Source organism: Engraulis encrasicolus, chromosome 7 (assembly GCF_034702125.1).
Source record: "Engraulis encrasicolus isolate BLACKSEA-1 chromosome 7, IST_EnEncr_1.0, whole genome shotgun sequence".
Taxonomy (NCBI): Eukaryota; Metazoa; Chordata; class Actinopteri; order Clupeiformes; family Engraulidae; genus Engraulis; species Engraulis encrasicolus.
In genome coordinates, this window is record NC_085863.1 from 41,467,205 (window position 1) to 41,485,653 (window position 18,449).

The 18,449-nt window shown below is 42.6% G+C and overlaps 1 protein-coding gene across 1 annotated transcript; it reads left to right on the top strand.

Annotated features, from left to right (window-relative positions):
* Positions 1 to 1,297: 1,297 nt before the first annotated feature.
* On the top strand, positions 1,298 to 15,174 carry tmprss13b (transmembrane serine protease 13b). The gene is made up of 13 exons (XM_063203569.1): positions 1,298 to 1,418; positions 3,973 to 4,174; positions 5,586 to 5,693; positions 6,112 to 6,237; positions 7,249 to 7,375; positions 8,402 to 8,497; positions 8,911 to 8,954; positions 9,511 to 9,676; positions 11,489 to 11,667; positions 11,889 to 11,987; positions 12,287 to 12,429; positions 12,960 to 13,112; positions 13,220 to 15,174. Exons 1-13 carry the CDS (start codon positions 1,404 to 1,406, stop codon positions 13,232 to 13,234), a joined length of 1,473 nt encoding a protein of 490 aa, XP_063059639.1. The 5' UTR covers positions 1,298 to 1,403; the 3' UTR covers positions 13,235 to 15,174.
* Positions 15,175 to 18,449: the final 3,275 nt, after the last annotated feature.

An 18,449-nucleotide genomic window follows, 5' to 3' on the forward strand; every position in this document is an offset into this window, starting at 1 on the left:
GAAAATCCATGACGAACATGCACACTTACAGTAGGCTATGTCAAAATGTGTGAATATGAAATCACAAATTAATCAAGGACAAGATTTCCAATGTCAGGCTAGATATCTACATAAATAACATGAATAAAATTAAATATAAAAATCAGAATCTGAAATCAGAATTGGGTTCTCTCATTACAGTAGGTGCATTCAAGATGTGTCAACGCATGCATGCGCATTTAGACAGCAATGCACCCTGGATGGAAAATGCTGCATGACGGTTAGATTTCCTGTCAAACTTCGAAATTTCGTCGACCTTGCGTTGACGAGGTGACATGTCACATGGTGTAAAACTATCGCGGGATGAATGCGGCTGCAGTCAGATCTTGCAACCTCTGCAGTTGCTTATCCCCTTCAACGCTCGTCGGCGGACTGCCTCCGAGGTCACGCGCCCATGAACTGGTTGGTCAACAACTCACTCACGTGTGTATATGGGTCTTGTCTCACACCTCTACACAAGTTTGCGCAGGTCCCCACTTCAGCTCCTCCTCACTGCCTGTCCCCCCACTCCTCACACGTGGTGTGTTAGTAGAGCAAACCGGTGCGAGCTCATCGTCTCGTTCATATTTGTGGCCGACTGCAAATGCGCTGTATTTAATAACACCCACATCGTGACAACAAGTTCTCGCTGACGTTCCTTGCGCAACGTCGACGCTCGCAACAAAGTCGTATGCGCTTATTGAATGCATTAGGTGGGGGGTCCGGGGCTCAGCCAATGCTGGCAGCGGCCCTGCACATAGGCCTATTTATTCAACAGGTGCACAGGTGTTTGTACTCTATGTTATAAGTCGTTAAGTCTTGAATACAAGGAAGTGCATGGGTTTCCATCCCAATTCTCTTTAATGCCTGTGTTTACAATATCATATTACAGCCACCTTTGTCATCTCTAAGTACCAAGGCCAACAAGCTCATGCAAAACTGGATTTACGTGCTCCAGATTGGTGTTTTGTTCTTTGTGCCTGGAATGAAAGTATTTGGTCAGTCGTGCTTGAATTCCCCGCAGCTCTTTGTTATCCCTCTGTGGCGTAGGCCTATATGTGCTTATCAAACAGTGAATATGTGCTTGTGTCAAATCAAATACTGCATTGTAAAACCAGTCTGGTGACACAGAGAGGGAAGGAACGGTGAGAGAGAGAGAGAGAGAGAGAGAGGGAGAGAGAGAGAGAGAGAGAGAGAGAGAGAGAGAGAGAGAGAGAGAGGGAGAGGGGGAGGAGGGAAAGAGAGGGATAATATTTTACCTGTTGGAAAGGAACGCAAGGGACACTTTGTATGCCCAGGTGAACTTCTGACTTAAAAAGAGGGAGTAAGAGCTAAAGGAACCCAACTGAACATTTAACTAAACTAATATAACTTAACATCATTCCATGGCAACTCATCAGGTTAGTGTATTTTTTGCTCAAAACCTATTTTGAATTTAGGAAAAAAAAATATCTGTAAAGATCTATACTTTCTTTTGCCCACAGGGATTGTTGTTCATGTCCAATTCGTATGTACAATGTAAGATCATGTACAACCCATGTTTTAAAATGATGATAGGATTAGAGAAGACTAATATGAAGTAACGTTTAATTTCTGTGATATTAAAAGCTATGTTTGAAATACTCTGTATAATTAAAATACCCAAATGGTATGAAGTTTGGATTTACATGCTTGTAACATATTTGAAAAGTCTGACAAACAGTAAAGCAAGAACTGAGATCTCAAAACTAGAAACAAAAAGGCACTGTGTCATGGTAACAAGACAAGGGAAGTGTACAGTTTTCAAAACATGTTTCATATTTACATACACCCAAGGAAGAGGAAATGTTTTTTTTTTAACATGAAAAGGGTATAAGGAAGTTTTTGATACAGACAGGTAAAAAGGACTTCTCATTTGTCACAAAAGAAGATTGAGCTAATTTGTTGCCTAATCAGTTAACACACTAGGCCTACAGTACTGAGAACAATATTATTTTGTAGGATATGTGAGGATTTCAATTATTTAAAAAATCACAATCTCATTTAACGTTACAGCTTTTATGTTTTATTTTTCATGAAGTAGCCTACCCTCACACTGAAATAGCATAAATGAAGATAGTTAGGACATAAGGAAAGAACCTTTCAATAGCAAAAAAAAAAAACTAATCTCAACTTCACTCAACATTTCAAGTAAGAACAGCAGAAACAGGTCAGACAACAGAGGAATAATACTAGGTCAGAAAGGGTTAATCCTGTCTGTGCTATACGTAACGTACCTCCTTGAGCCATTTGTATCATGTAAATGTGTGACTGCAAACACACCTCTCTGTCTGTTTGTTCTGAATTTGCTTTGAGTTGGCCCTGCCTAAAATTTACTCAAGGAAAGGCGAGCCAAGAGCGTAACACAGCCAGCGTATCGATAACTTGGTAAACACTAGATGGCAAATATGAAAAGCATTCAAAGTTAAAAAGACATGTTCAAAGTACTTTTGCTATGTACAAGGTGTAGGCACTCATTCTCAACCATAACTCCACTAGTAAGTGAAAGTTGCTGTGTTCTGAAAAGTTTTAACAGTGTCACTTTTGCTTTGCCACAATGCCACCATATGAGCTGCAACCTCTACTGAATAAGTTAGAAGGAGCGAGTCTCTCTGTAGTGGCAGTTCCACTTCCTACAAGTAGGGCGACTTAAAATGGAAAACTACTTAGTGATACTTTAAAGTGCATTTCACTGAGGAGCAAGAATGTGATGTGCTTGCTCACCATGGCGGAAATTCGCCGTTTGAAAGACAGTCATTGACACAACTCCTTGGATCACACATGGCATCACCCATCAGACCCAGGGATGTCAAAGTGCAGGGTTTATGTGGAGGTCCATTGGAGTTGGGTGCATAGGGCCCAGAATTTGGTGCTATAGCCCTAGACCACCGGCCCATTATCCCTCATCCAATGCCTCCTCTGCCTTCCGGCTTCACTCAAGGTCATCGATGACATGTCAGTGCGATACATATTTATTCATTGAATCGCAAAAGCACCATTTAGAAGTTACTCTTTCATTTGCAATCAGCATATTGGTTTGGAAAAGTTCCTCTGACCTGCTTGAAAGCAGGGAAACCATATTGTTTTCTCCAAGGGAGGAGGGGCGATACTGAGGCACGAGGCTGGAGGAAAGCACTTGAGGAACGTATTAAACTAGGGATCTCTGGACTAAGATCAGGGTTACCCTTAGTCCGGCTTTGACAGACGTGAGCTCCAGTCCACAAAAAATCCTTCCATGTTATGCCTGGGCCAGGTTTTATATATAAGTCATATATAAGTATATAAGGTATATATATAAGTCATATATAAGTATATAAGGTATATAAGACATGTGGCATTTAAATGGAGTTCACCCATCCCACCCATGATCGTTTCTCAATGTCATGACCAACTGTTTAGCGATGGAGAAAAGGATGCGTATTTCAAATTTCAACATAATTCACCCCCGTCTCCAGTAAACGTTTCTCAATTAAGACCTTCTGTGCAAATGAAACCATTATGAGGGCATGGTAAGACCAGGCGACGGGGTCACATGGTAGATTTTTAAAAAATGAACTGAATCTGAAAGAATGCAAGGTCAAAATGTCATCTTGACTCATCCCAATGAGTGTGCAAACTTTAAAAAAACTTTTTTTTAGTTCAGCACAAGGGAATGTGCATAAAGTCCAGTCACAAGTGACTGTACCCCTCCTGAGTCATTCTTTCCTAGCCAGGCTGCGCCCTCCAAGTGGCGCAACACCTTCAGCGTTGCTTTTAGTCAGGCCAGGGGCAATACAAATATCCTCTCTGAGCTCCCGAAAAATCGGGAACTCATCCCACTTTGTCGGGAAGCAAACAACCAGTAGCAAACCAAGAGAGGTGGTGGGTCAACCATGCCGTTTGGGAAATAGTTCTTATGCTCTTGGTTAATCAGGCTAATTCTCTCCTGCTCCTCAGTCGGATTTGCCACCTCCCTACTACTACCCGGAGAGCGCTGAGAGACCCCCTCCATATGCCAACATCCCCGGGGCCCAGGTGTGGCAGCCGCCCCCCCCACCACATGCCCTGCCACACTACACTCCACAGCCTGCTCCTGTGGCGCACATGGGCCCCGTGACCCCCGTCACCCCTGTCACCCCAGTTATCATCACCCGTGGAGGTAAAGGACAGCTTCGTCTCTATTTATTTTTTATTTTTAAAATTTCCATAGGCAGTGGGCAGCTACAGTGTGTTCCTGTACCAGCCGCAGTGAGGCTGTCTGTGTAATGGGCACGTTCTTATTTAGAATGAGGAATTAAGAGAGTGGTTGTCCTATGTGATGAGTCTTTATTGTCTCTTCTAGAGAGAAATTTGTCTTGGGGACTGAGAGAGTGAATTTCACACAAACCTATCAACACAGTAGACAACACAAAAAAGCAATACACATGCGAGAATATACAGTGTGGCTGAGCGTCTGTATGAGATCACCTCTGAGATATGTGTATGAGATATCATCAATCGCACCGTTGTATTGCATTGCCATGCTGATTGTTGTGATGAGCCTTTATTGTCTCTTCTAGAGATAAATTTGTCTTGGGGACTGAGAGAGTGAATTTCACACAAACCTATCAACACAGTAGACAATACAAAAATGCAATACACATGCGAGAATATACAGTGTGGCTGAGTATCTGTATGAGATCACCTCTGAGATATGTGTATGAGATATCATCAATCGCACCGTTGTATTGCATTGACATGCTGATTGTTGTACAACTATTCCATGAAAATGATTGCTTTTCTTTCAACATTTTGACAAATTCTCACTCAAGGTTAAGTCCTGCCCATGGAAACCAGAGAGTTTGTAATATGTTATGCATTGAAAAGACCCACCCACCGTGGAGGCATGGGGGCAAATGAACTTTGGCAGGCAAATTTACATACTCAGCTCAGTCATGGTCCAATAAGCCCCAAATAATGCTAGACCCCTTAGGGGAAGCTCTGAACCTTAGAAAAACATTACACTCCAAATCCAGCACTCATTAAGCGTGCTGGAGGACATGTTGAATAATAGTTGTGAGGGAGAATAGGACCATAGTACTAGGGGCATATCAGATTCACAACCAATATTCTGAGAGGACAAAATGGTTCCTACCATTAGTTACCATTTTATTTGAAAATAAAAAAACTAGTTATGTGAACTCTGTAGTTTCATGAGGGTTCATTGTCCCTATCAAAGCTGTGACCAAACCTAAGAACTTAAGCCTTTGTTATGGACTTAAATATTTAGTTCAGGTTGGCATGTCTAACATTATTTCACATCAGATACCGTACAGTCTTGTCCATCATGCTGAATTGTATTTACTGTACATAAGCAACGTTTCTCAAGTTCTCAAGTTTAACATTGTTTCACAAACAACATTCTCCAAAATGTGTTATTGTTGAGGCATTGTGAACCTGTTGACATGTTAGGTATGTCTCACATCTCAGGTGGGTGGGCGGGTGTGAGTTTCTGTGCTGTTTAATGACTTGTTTGACTTTCTGTGGTCACATTGAGAAACTTTGGGGCATTCCTTCTCCTTTTTATTAAGCGCCACCTAGGTGGAAGTCACCCAGCAGGAGTAGGACGCGCTGCTACTGTGGCGTCGTTGCCATGATGCTCACATTCACTCTGGTCGGCATAGCAGTCTGGTTGGGATGTAAGTTAACACCCACGCTGTTTACACAAACACCAATACAAACACTAACACTCTCTCTCTCTCTCTCTCTCTCTCTCTCTCTCTCTCTCTCTCTCTCTCTCTCTCTCTCTCTCTCTCTCTCTATCATTAGATGCTCTTTCAACATAAAAAGTACAGTGCTTTTCAACAAACAGCTTGAGATCACACTAAAAATCTGATAGATCCGGTAATCAGTGGAATCCCCTGTGAATTGTACAATGAGAAAGCAATACAAAGTATTTACACTTGAGAGCTGGTATGACCATGACTACTGCTTATGAAAGATGAAGTTGTGGATTTATATATGATATGATGAGGCTGTAAAATATGGTAAAAAAAAATACTGTATGATTAGATTTTGTTGGTTTGACATGATGTCCTTTCCTTCCCTACCCCCTAGTGCGATATGGGATAGGATTTCTGGACAGCCCTCCCGAGGAGCAACCTCCAGACAGCTGCCCCACCAGCCGTGTGCTCTGTGACGGATACAAGGACTGCTCGCGGGGGAGCGATGAGTCTGTCTGTGGTCAGTGAACAGGAATGATGCCCTAAGTCACTTTCATGTGTTAGCTGTCATTCTGATTAATACAAAGAGTATACAACCACACGACCAAGGACAGGGTCAAGTGTGTACCGTACATGTACATCTTTGGTCATGTACTGTGTGTATGTTACATCAGTGGTTCTTAACTGGAATTGTCCACAATTTTCCACAAATGTTACATTTCGACCCATTTTTTGTTGTGCTGTCGCGCACTGGTCAATTTATTCTAATTATCAAAAATGTTGCCATGCGTTTGATAGAATAGAATAGCATACAGTATGTTTTGCATCACTATTTGCATTTTAAGCTGACATACAACATGTCTAGCAACTAGTGAAGAGGAGTATTAACAATCTTTCACCCTCTCCTCGACATCACAATGATTTATTCATTAAATCTTGTCTCAATTTTGTGACTGGCAATAACAGTTCAACAAAGACGCTTTTGCACACCTCTGTAGTTGGGCAGGTGTGTAGGATGTTATCCCAGCGGGGTTGTCAGTCAAGTGCAAAGAAATCCTGCACACTGTCCATTCCACCAACAAACTTTAATACAACGTTTCTCTCCTTCCACCAACAAACTTTAATACAACGTTTCGGAACGTTGTATTAAAGTTTGTTGGTGGAAGGACCGAAACGTTGTATTAAAGTTTGTTGGTGGAATGGACAGTGTGCAGGATTTCTTTGCACTTGGGTGACTGGCAATTAAGCAGGGAATTCATTATTACCCCACAGCTACACGACCCACCCAGGACCCCTCCACGTCCCACTTTAGGGTCCCGACCCACCAGTTAAGAAACACTGTGTAGCATTCCAATTTGACTAAAATGAACACCTTATCTTGACAAAGAGTACAGTCTGAGGTTTTTGCCCTGAATCAGGGCCCCTTCTCCTCCTGTGCCCAGGACAACATACCCGTTTGTCCCCCCCTGTCGGCGGGCCAGCTCTGAATTACCATCCTTTCATCTGGTTCTATATTTCACGGTCTCCACAGTGCGCTTCGGGACAGACAACCAGCTGCAGGTGAAGACCTCTGAAGAGGGAGACTTCCGTCCCGTCTGCTACCAGAGCTGGAGTAAGCAGCTATCCGATCTCACCTGCGCTCAGCTGGGCTTCAGGAGGTGAGCGGACATGCCAACACAGGCAACAAAGTAGTAGTTGTAGTTGTCCTGATGCACTTACCATTCAGCCTTGATACTAACCCCCCCCCCCCCGTTCATTAGGCTATAGAGAGTGAGTAACCTCTGTGTCTCAGATACTCATTAACGGTGTGACGTTTTCCACATGCGTTACGCCCTTTTGTGGGGGAAAACAGCTAATGCAAGTGTTGGTGTTTAATAAACGAAAGATAAGGACCTGTAGACTAGCGTTGTTCAAGCGCAACATGCCGAAAATCTGTTGTGTTGGCGGCTGTTCAAATAATAAAGCCAAACAGCCGTGGCTGAAGCATGGCCAGCCGATGTAGCATGTAAGTTCATGAGACATTCGGTGTGATTTCCCCCATACAGGGGCGTAACGCACATTTTTGTGCCAAGTACCCGGATGGCCGTTTATGCCTGTGGCGCATTTGTGTCACTGCACTGACATTTAGTACATAATGCACACACAGTGCACTGAAGTCTTTAGTGTGTAGTGTCGAGGGAAAGTTTGAACTATCAGTGCACTGAATTTTCAACGGGAGTGCCGTACGCACTGAAACATAGTGCTTGGAGTGCACAAGTGCGCCATTTGAGACACAGATATTGAGGGGGTTTTTTTTGTTTGTTTTTTTACCTTGAATTGAAATACAAACAGTTGATGCACAAGAGGCAAACAACAGAATATGGGCTACTCTGACACGGCATACCCAAGAATACTGAATTATTACTAGCGAGCGAGACCCAGGTTTTATACATTTACACATTTAGCCAGTTGGCAGGTCAAGCATTGGACTAAAGGAAGAAAAATCCGCACTCACAAACTGCGTCTCGTTATTTATTTATATTACCACCATGTCCAAAAGGTAAACGCGTTTCGGCTATCAAGCCTTCATCAGTGTGTGGTACCAAGCATTGGACTACACATATAACATGCATGAGTATTCTGATGACGTCTTTTAGAGAACAGCTTGAAATATTACATGTGGTGTCTTTTCATGTGCCCTTTAGAAGCCACAGCTATGACGCTGTGAGGGATTCATCATTGAGAAGTCTGTCAGCCTCATATAAGTCATCTAGATACATACAGGGCAAGCTTACAAGCAGGTAAGCTCCAGAATATTTGAATTATACACTTTGCATGGGTGCACGCACGCGCACACACACACACACACACACACACACACACACACACACACACACACACACACACACACACACACACACACACACACACACACACAAACACACACACCTTCTCTGCATTGTCTCAGAAATATTTGTGTTGGGTAAACATTTTACAATGTATTACTTTTTAAAAAGGCTTCGAGCTGCTTTTTTGTTAGTAGCCTATTGCCTGCATGGAAGTTTTAGACTGCTAAACCGCTATCAAGCAATGTAAAGTATATAAAAGGCCTATATGAAAAGAAAAATATCCTGTCTGGATAAAATCCACGATGCTCATCAAAAATATGCCTCAGATATGTATGTCACTTTTGTTTTTGTTTCTTTCTCTTTAGTTCTTCCTGTCCAGATCAAGAGACTGTGGCGTTGGAATGCAGCAGTAAGTCTTTATCATTTTACTTAACCCAATAAGGGTTACGCGGCGCTATTCCGACATGTCGCTATTCCGACATTAATGTCTATTGTCGGAATACCGACACGTTTTTCACCGTCCGCCGCTATTCCTACATGCCGCTATTCCGACATCCCTAACCTTAACCCTAACCCTAACCCTGGGGATGAAAAGTGTCGGAATAGCGGCATGTCGGAATAGCGGCATGTCGGAATAGCGATTGCCCCCCCCCCAATAAGATATGGCCCCTGTTGAATAGTACTATGGTAGTAAAATTTTGGAACGATGTGCATTAAGGGACTACATGGGACTACATACCGTATGTGTGTATGGAAATTGCAACACACGTTAAATAGCTTTAATGTCATGAGTGACGCATGGTGTACTTTTGTTTTTTTTTTAAGCCACCCAATATGACCTCAGTTTTATTACAATTGTGTATTTTTAACATGTGAAGTACACTGGACTGCCCGGCTGTATGAAATGTGGCGTCTGGCGTCTAGAAATAAACCTTTTCTTGCCTTGTATTGTCTTCCCACACTAGACTGCGGACGGTCACAGTTCTCCTCTAGGATCGTAGGTGGCACTCAGGCGCAGCTGGGGCAGTGGCCCTGGCAGGTCAGTCTGCACAGAAGGACTGGCTCCCACACCTGTGGAGGGTCTCTCATCGCTCCAGATTTCGTAATAACGGCGGCCCACTGCTTCCCCAGGTTTGTCATTGCTATTGTGAAACGGTGAAGCACTGTGAGCGTCTTCAGACATTGGCTATGTCTCAAATCACGCACTTTTGTGTCAGTGCACTGCACTGAGGTCTTAAGTGCATAGTGTCATGGAAAAATTTGAACGCTATTGCCGAGTCGAGAATCCCAAGAAAGCCGACCTAAAACCTCGGGAAAGTGGGCATGAACATTTGGTGACGCAATTTTGATCGATAATTATCGAGGTTGATCTCAGGCGGAAGTATATAACAACGAGTTCCCGAGCTTATGTTTTGTGTGACGTCACACGCATCATCAACATGGCGCCCATGCATGCAACTGGCATGTAAACAGTATCATAAATGCTGAAATATCATCTTGTAATCACTATCAACAACACCAGTTGCCAATTGCAAATGCACATATGTCAGTAATGCTGGTCGCTGACTGTTTAATTTAGCTTACTTCAGCTAAAATGATATGTCGTGGATGTGGAGGCCCAAGTGGAGGTGAAAAAAAGAAAAGAGGACCAAAACAAAACAGGCATGATTCCCGATTGTTCCAGGATCTGTGGCATTCATGCGCCAAACTCCAGAACTCGGTTGTCATGTGAGCAGTGTCGTCAGCTGTCTGGAGAGGTCCCGAGTCCATGAAGGCGACATATGCACTGTGCCCTCGCTGGAAGTGACGGCTGAGCATGGCATTAGCTCTCCAAAATATCAGTTGACTACTGTTTACAATGCACAGCGTCTGGTGTTTGTATTTTCATTTCCTTTACCCCAAAGGACAACAATCACACATACAATACTTTGGTTAGCATGTAAAGGTTGGTGTCCCATCAACATTACTTACAGAATGAAGAGACTGTTGACCAAACTCTTCTACTGAACTGAATGCCACATTTCCTCCGTGTGTCATTGTCAACATGGCGGCCGTTTAGTGCATGCAGCGTCCATCATTCAAGCACTGCATTTTTCCACCATTGTTAGGGGATCATCCTGGCACTTTCAGTGCACTGGCACAGCTGAAATGTTCAGCGTGAGCGCCCTAGGCACTGAAACACAGTGCCCGAAGTGCACAAGCGCGTGATTTGAGACTCAGGCATTGTTTAGGCTACTCTCATACAGTATGCAGGGGTGGAAAGTACCTCATTACATTTACTCAAATTACTGTAATTGAGTACTTTTACTTTTTAATTTTTAAATCTGCCTTGGGTGAGTAAATTGTCATAGGTAGAGAAAAATGAAATAAAGGGAAAAATCTACCAGACATGATGGCTGGATTAATTTATTGGATTAATGTCATTGGTCTGACAGCCCATTAGCCTGACCATACACAGTAGAGATTTGTTGGTTTCCATAATTTCACATATTGTGTATAATGGGCAGTCATGGGTAAGCGGTTAGGGCGTCAGGCTTGTAGCCCAAAGGTTGCCAGTTCGACTCCCGACCCGCCAGGTTGGTGGGGGGAATAATTAATCAGTGCTCTGCTCGCCCCCATCCTCCTCCATGACTGAGGTACCCTGAGCATGGTACCGTCCCACCGCACTGCTCCCTTGGGGCGCCATTAAGGGCTGCCCCTTTGCACGGGTGAGGCATAATAAATGCAATTTCGTTGTGTGCAGTATCCAGTGTTCACTTGTGTGCTGTGGAGTGCTGTGTCAAAATGGCAATGGGAGTTGGAGTTTCCCAATGGGCTTTCATAATGGCTTCAAAACACAGTCGGAAGACAAATAGAAGTCCACTCGTTTGCTTTAGCACAGACAAATAGTGGATATAATAAGGCCTTGTTATCTGTGTCACAATGTTCTTTTCTATTCCATAGCTCAGACGCCAAGTTACCAGGCAACTGGCTTGTTTACATGGGCATGGTGTCTCAATATCAATGGTACCTGCCAGCACCATACTATGTGGAGAAGATCATCTTGCATAAGGACTACGATTCCGACTCCAACGACCATGATATTGCCCTGCTGAAACTCACCCGATCTGTGGCGCCCTCTAGTCAGTGCATGTGTGTCTTACACATTCTCTTGTCTCTTACCTACAACGCAGCCTATATAATATCATATAATGTTTTAATGTTTACGACACATTCATGACTGTGTGAATAGTGCTACTGAATATCAACAAATGTATCCAGCAGCATGCATATCCCGGGCCTAATTCAGAGACTAATACTGAGCATCTTTAGGAACGCTAACTGATGTTCATATTATATCTAGGCACGGTCCAGCCTGTGTGTCTACCGTCGTATAATCAGATTTTCCCTTCTGGAACAAAATGCTGGACTACCGGGTTTGGAACCACATACCATGGGCAAAGTGAGTGAGATTTCTTTAGAAAAAAGTCTTCTTTGACATTGCGTACTGACAAGAAACAAATCCCAAATATGTAAGTCATGCTGTGTGTGTGTGTGTGTGTGTGCGTGTGCGTGTGCGTGTGTGTGTGTGTGTGTGTGTGTGTGTGTGTGTGTGTGTGTGTGTGTGTGTGTGTGTGTGTTTGTGTGTGTGTGTGCGTGCGTGCGTGCGTGCGTGCGTGTGTGTGTTTGTTTTTGTGTGTTTCTATCTGTCTGTTTTCCTATCTGTGTGTGTGTGTGTGTGTGTGTGTGCATAACGTGCAGCGAGCGGCTCTCGCAGTCTTATGCAGGTGGATGTGGATCTGATCTCCACTGCTGACTGCAATAGATATAATGTATACGGAGGCCAGATCACCAACAACATGCAATGTGCTGGACACCTGGAGGGCGGGAAAGACTCATGCCAGGTACACTATTTAAACTACCGTACATACACACAGTAGAATACGACATATCTTTGCTATACAGTACATGCTTCAAAAACATGATGAGAGTAACTTAAAAAGCCATGAACTCACGCTCGCACACACACACGGTCAAACTGCAGTGAATGCATGAAGGACGCATGCTGGGCACAAGTCATGAAAGGCCAAAAACAGAGGCAATCAGTGCAGCAAAATTATATCGTATATCAATTTCCCAGGTAAGAAAACCTGTAAAAGGTTAACCAAGGAAAGGTTAGAAAAATATGGTGATTGACAGTTTATGAGTGATACAAAAGAAATGGTAGGCCTGTTTATATTACAGTGAGATGAAAAACCATCAAGACAAGATAGGATTGCTTCTTTGGGGCAGTTCAAATGGTGAGGTGCAGAAAGGTGGAGGGCCGGTCAAGGGGACGTGGCGGGCCGCATCTGGCCCCCGGGCCTTAGTTTGGGGACCCCTGCTGTAGGCTATACCATAACTCCTCCTGTCCTCTGTTCTTATTTCCCTCCAGGGAGACAGTGGTGGCCCACTGGTGTGTGAAGACGACGGCAGGTGGTTTTTAACTGGCATTACAAGCTGGGGAGAAGGTTGTGGACAGAGGAACAAGCCAGGTGTTTACGCCAACGTCAACAGCCTCATAAGCTGGATCTATAGCAACACACAGGTATAGTAAAAGCTCCCGGTTTGTCATAAATATTAAAAGTTATATTGATAAAGAGGTCCAACAATTCTTTTTTTATTCATTACCTTTGTTTTGTTTTCCTCTTTTAGTTGGAGAAGCCTTGATGACAGCGGACCCTCTACACTCGTGATACTTTCACTCTTGCAATGAAGCTGAACCGCACTTTATTTGTAACAATTGCTACGTTTACATGAGACATTTAATTCGGACTTAATTGTTTTCAATTCTGAGTAACGCTTATTTCGGCTTTGAAAACGTCATGTAAACACCTCTTGATTCAAAATTTAAGGAAAGAGCAAAGTAAACTCGACAGAACTATTTAATTCGGAAATATTCATTTGGAATTAAAAACATCATGTAAACATAGTAAAGATGTGATTAATGTATGTTCACCTTGATGGAATAACTTACTACGGAGCCCATAAAGGGACATGTCTAAGTAAAAAACCCTGAAGTGTTTCTCGTGCACACCTGAAACTTTTCGGTGTGCACATGACGGGAACGTTTCTCGTGCTCAGAAGAATGTTTTGTATGCGCAAGAAAACGTTCAGCTCCGCACAAGAAACTTCTAGATGCACACAAGAAAATTTCAGCAACCCTTCAAGGGTTTTTATCGTCACATGTCATTTAAAGGGCTCTATAACCTACTGTTCCTTGAGCTACAGACACTAAAGAGGCCGATATGCACAAGTGAGTGCGATTGCTGGCTTGAGTGTGTGGTTCGTTTCTTGATTCTCACAAAGATCAGCACTTAAAGATGCATACACAAGTTAAACTGCTCACCACCGCTGTCTCTTGAAAGTTGTGAATACAAAGACTCTCACTCCCATCCACCTCATTACCACGCCCACTAACCTCGCCCATTTCAATGTTTTTCATGCTATCACATAAGGCTGCACAATTTATCGAAAATGTATAAAAATCACGATATAGTGGCGATATGCATATCGCGAAAATGACTTAACTATCGATAACAAGTCAACATTTTCTGTGCTGTCCAATCACTAGCTGAATGTCAACAAATGTGCGAGAAGCCCGCCACGACCAAAGCAGCACCCCCGCACAGACAGACAAATTGGTGACAAAAAACCCTTGACTATATTTCAAAATAAAATAAATATCGTTATCGAGGTATTGCGTGCTGTTATCGAGTATCAAATTTTGTTCTGATATTGCAGCCCTACTACCACAGGATTTCCGGTGCGCTGGTTCCAGTCAGGCTGCCCATAGCCCTTCTGAATGATTTAGCGCTAGTAGGCTACCTGCTACCCAAATAGTAATGGCGCTGCCCTTATAACTGTGGATCATGAGGTGGATAGAGAGCATAGCAATCTACTGTCACGTCCCATCCAGTACTCATAGGGAAAATATACATACAGTACAACTTACAATGCGCATACTATAAAAGTGGCCTATTCCTAATATTCCTCATACACAAGTAACCCATATACACCTTCAATGTAACATATACGTACATATAAACATTGTACCGGAATGCGTGAGTGCTTACCTATGTGGCATATACTAAAAGTGGTCCATTTTTACGTATATACAGCTTTTTAAAATTTGTATAGCATGTATGTTTTCAGACCTGAAATATAGTATCTTTTACCTATGGGTATAGGCCCCAGGAGAGCTTATAGCACTGATCTCCTCAGACGAAGAAAAATAAACATCATTCAAGTTCCACAAAGAAGTCCAGTTGCTCACAGCTGAAGGGAGATAGCGATGGGGATGGGGATTTACTAATGGAGGACAAAAGATGTGACAAAGGTGTGGGTGACACAAATATAGTATTTCAATAATAAGTTAAGATGCACACAACTGGACTTGTTTTCAGTGCTTGAAGACATTTCACTTCCAGCCCAAAGACCTCTTCAGATCTTCAATCTTCAGGGACAGGACAAAGATAATATGGTAATACAATTGATGAAGGAAAGGGGCAAGCACATTAGTGTACTTGTCCAACAAGTTACAAGACTGGTCTCAGCATTTTCAGATTTACATGTATATACAGTATATAAAATAAATATTTTGTCCAGAAATAAAGCATTTTATAACCAACAATGGCTTCTCTTTATTCATCCATGATGTAATGTGTGCATGTATTTGGTGGTGTGAAGGATGAGTAACAAATATACACGTGTAGGCCTATATATAATGAAAATGGCACAGAAAATACAATGTAAACATCAGTGAAATCGTACCTCCTTTGAAAATTTGATGGTGGAACACCATGTAACACAAAATGATATGTTGTCTGCAGAACAGATGCCCTCTACACATATAAACCTGCAGTAATGCAGGAACTGGGCAAGGGTGACAACATGGAAACATGGAAAGCATTTAAAACCATTGCAATATTAGCATGATATCAGTGTCATCAATGCATAGACGAAAAATCAATCATCGAGCCAAGCTATGTCTATTGAAGTGTGAAAGTTGTTAATATTGATCTGTGGGATTTTCCAACTTAGGGAGCCTGAAAATCGGCTTCTAGAGCCATCCTGTGACACAAAATTGTCTGTCTTCATTACTTTGACCAGACGGCAGACTTTTGGTTTTAGCTGTATGATTTTAGCCAATGCTGTGTCAATATAGCCTACGCATGACTCAAACTGAGCCCCAAGCCATTACAGTGCATTACAGTAAAGGGCCAAGGGGTTACAGTTAGGGTTTGGCTTTGGGATATTGACAGCCTATTGGTAGCACATTTCGATAAAAGCAGTCGATCTTGACAGGACTCTGGCAATTTAGAGTGACAGAGATCATTTCATCCCCAAGTTCCAAGAGGAGAGAGGTCTGTTTTGAGCAGAATACCCTTAAAGGGACACAAGTTAATTAATTACCACACCACAAGCCCAAGGGCGTAACTTTATGCTGACAATTGGGGGGGTCAAGGTAACAAAAAAAAAATACAAGAAATCAGTTCAAGTGTTCTGATAGTGTTTTTTTCTCTCAGTTTTCTTCAGTATTTGCATGTACAGTTATGTATGTTACCTGGTCATTTGTGCCTCCTGCGCTGTCTCTCTCTGTACTCTCTCTCCCTGTTTTTGGTCATCCGATTCTCCTTCGCCTCGTTCTCTCCCTCTGTCTTCAACTGATGCACTTCCTCCATCACCTCCTTTCTGTTGCTCAACTGCTACATCTCCTCCGTTGCCTCTCTCTCCTTCAACTGCTGCACCTCCTCTGACACCTTCATACTCTATCTCTTGAACTGGTTCACCTCCTTTGTCACCTCCTTCTCTCTCCCTCTCATCTGTGCTTCCTCGTCTCTCTCTCTGGACACCCGTCTCTCTCTCATCACCTGTACCTCCTTGGCCTTGGATCTCTCTTTGGTGACCTGCACAAAGTTCTTGAACCTGATATAAAAAAAACCTCAGTTAATGTTCAAATGGCTTGGCAGCAAACTCACATCAGAGTTTTAGAGAATGCATTTTCCCAATCAGGCTAAAGTCAAGCTGTCAGAAAATATCCATTTGTAATGTGGCATATAGCAATAAAGCAAAGATGAGTTAATTAATTAATTAATAATAAAAAAAAAAACATTCCTACCCTTTGCTTAGTAATTCATATGATCAGAAGAAAGCTACAGTCAGAGATGGTTGATAAAATCTTTGATGCAGTGCCAAATATGAATGACATATCCCAACCATCAATCACTAATCAGGATGCTGCACAAATAGGATCTCTTGTCTGTTGTTCGCCATACATGTTGTTATTCATATGGTCAGAAGAAAGTTGCTGTGGTAGAAATTAAAGTAGCCTGCTGGCTACATAATATCCCATACCCATTATTTATACAAACAATTGACTGTTTTTTTTTTCATAACTAAATAGTGGCGACAAAAATATTGAGAGGACCTACTCTGTCTCACTCCAAGCACAGCCACGCATAGTGTCACGCGAGGAAGGAACCCCTTGTCTCCCCCACCCTCCCTCGTGTCTCTCTCTTCAATACTTCACTGGCGAAACAAACTGTAATCGCTTGGCTGTTGTCAACAAATGCGATTTTGAAAACAAAATATAATGCCACAATACATCTTATTTTAAAATGGATGTGTTTACTATTGGTGTCAAAAAAACTTACAGGCATTTTGGTTCAGCTGCATTGAACAAGCTTCTCATTTGAAGTGGATACTATCATAGGAAATCACGCAGGCAACTGGACAGGGGGTAACCAAAAACTACTTAAATGACGTGAAATAAAACAAACAGACGTCCGATTACTAGGGTTTCACAAAATGTGTTGGTTTGAGGGAGTAAATATCCCAAGTGCTAGCCATCAACGAAGTCCAAAATAGCCAGCCACGTCCAGTGTTATTGAACTAGCTGTCTGTCGTAACCTAGCATAAAATAGCTAACTAACTGACAGGCAGAAAGGCAGTGGTACACTATAGGTTCTCAAAACACTCGGAAATAATGTATCTTATGCCAAAGACACATCCACGCATGATCATGTGGCAATTGCAAGTTAAAAGTAGAAAAAAAACAATTGCTCAATACTTGGTCAAGCTGATCGCTAATCAGTTTGAATTTGGGATAGTGGAGAAGGGGATTATGTCGCATTCCAAGTCTAGTAGGAAGTCGGAGTCTTCCGCCAAATAGGCTAGTAAACTGTACGTACACCACTAACGCAGATTTGGAAAATACCATGGGGGGAGAGGGGGGGTTACATTACAACATGATTAAACATAACTGAACGAAACTATTTTTCACTATTTTACATAAAATGGGTAAAGTTGCAAGACAATGCAAGACAATTACTGTGATTATATAGGGGGGTTGTACAATTATATAAGGGGGGTTATATTGTCAGGGTTTGAAGTCTGGGGGGGCTATAACCCCCGTAACCCCCGTGGAAATTACGCCTATGCACAAGCCAGATTAACTCAATAGTCAACCAAAGGCAAACTGTGACTCCCCCACAGTCCACTGTCAGAAATTGCCACACTTAACTTTGGGCAAACACAGGCTACCCAAATTCGGGAAAATAGAAACATAAGAATACCTGACTTCATGTAGCCTACGACAGTAAATATATTCACATTTGTATCCAACAACTATGATGCTGATGTCTCAGTCTAAATTGACAGACTTATAAGGAAAACTAATGTGTTCAAGTAAGCAACTGTGTGTTGGTAGTCTATGGACAGTACAGATTAAATTTGAGTTCTGGATTTGACCGTAGGCCGTGGCTCAAATCACTAAGGTACCGCTCCGTTACTACGGGTTCGAAATGAGTTTGCCCCAAAGTAATTTCCCAATCCTCCCCCGTCTTTCTCTCCCACTCACTTCCCTTCACCCTCTCACACTGTC

Coding starts and splice junctions, on each gene's coding strand:
- tmprss13b (XM_063203569.1), top strand. Junction 8,498..8,910: donor CAGGGCAAGCTTACAAGCAG/GTAAGCTCCAGA, acceptor CTTTCTCTTTAG/TTCTTCCTGTCCAGATCAAG. Junction 11,668..11,888: donor CCGATCTGTGGCGCCCTCTA/GTCAGTGCATGT, acceptor TATTATATCTAG/GCACGGTCCAGCCTGTGTGT.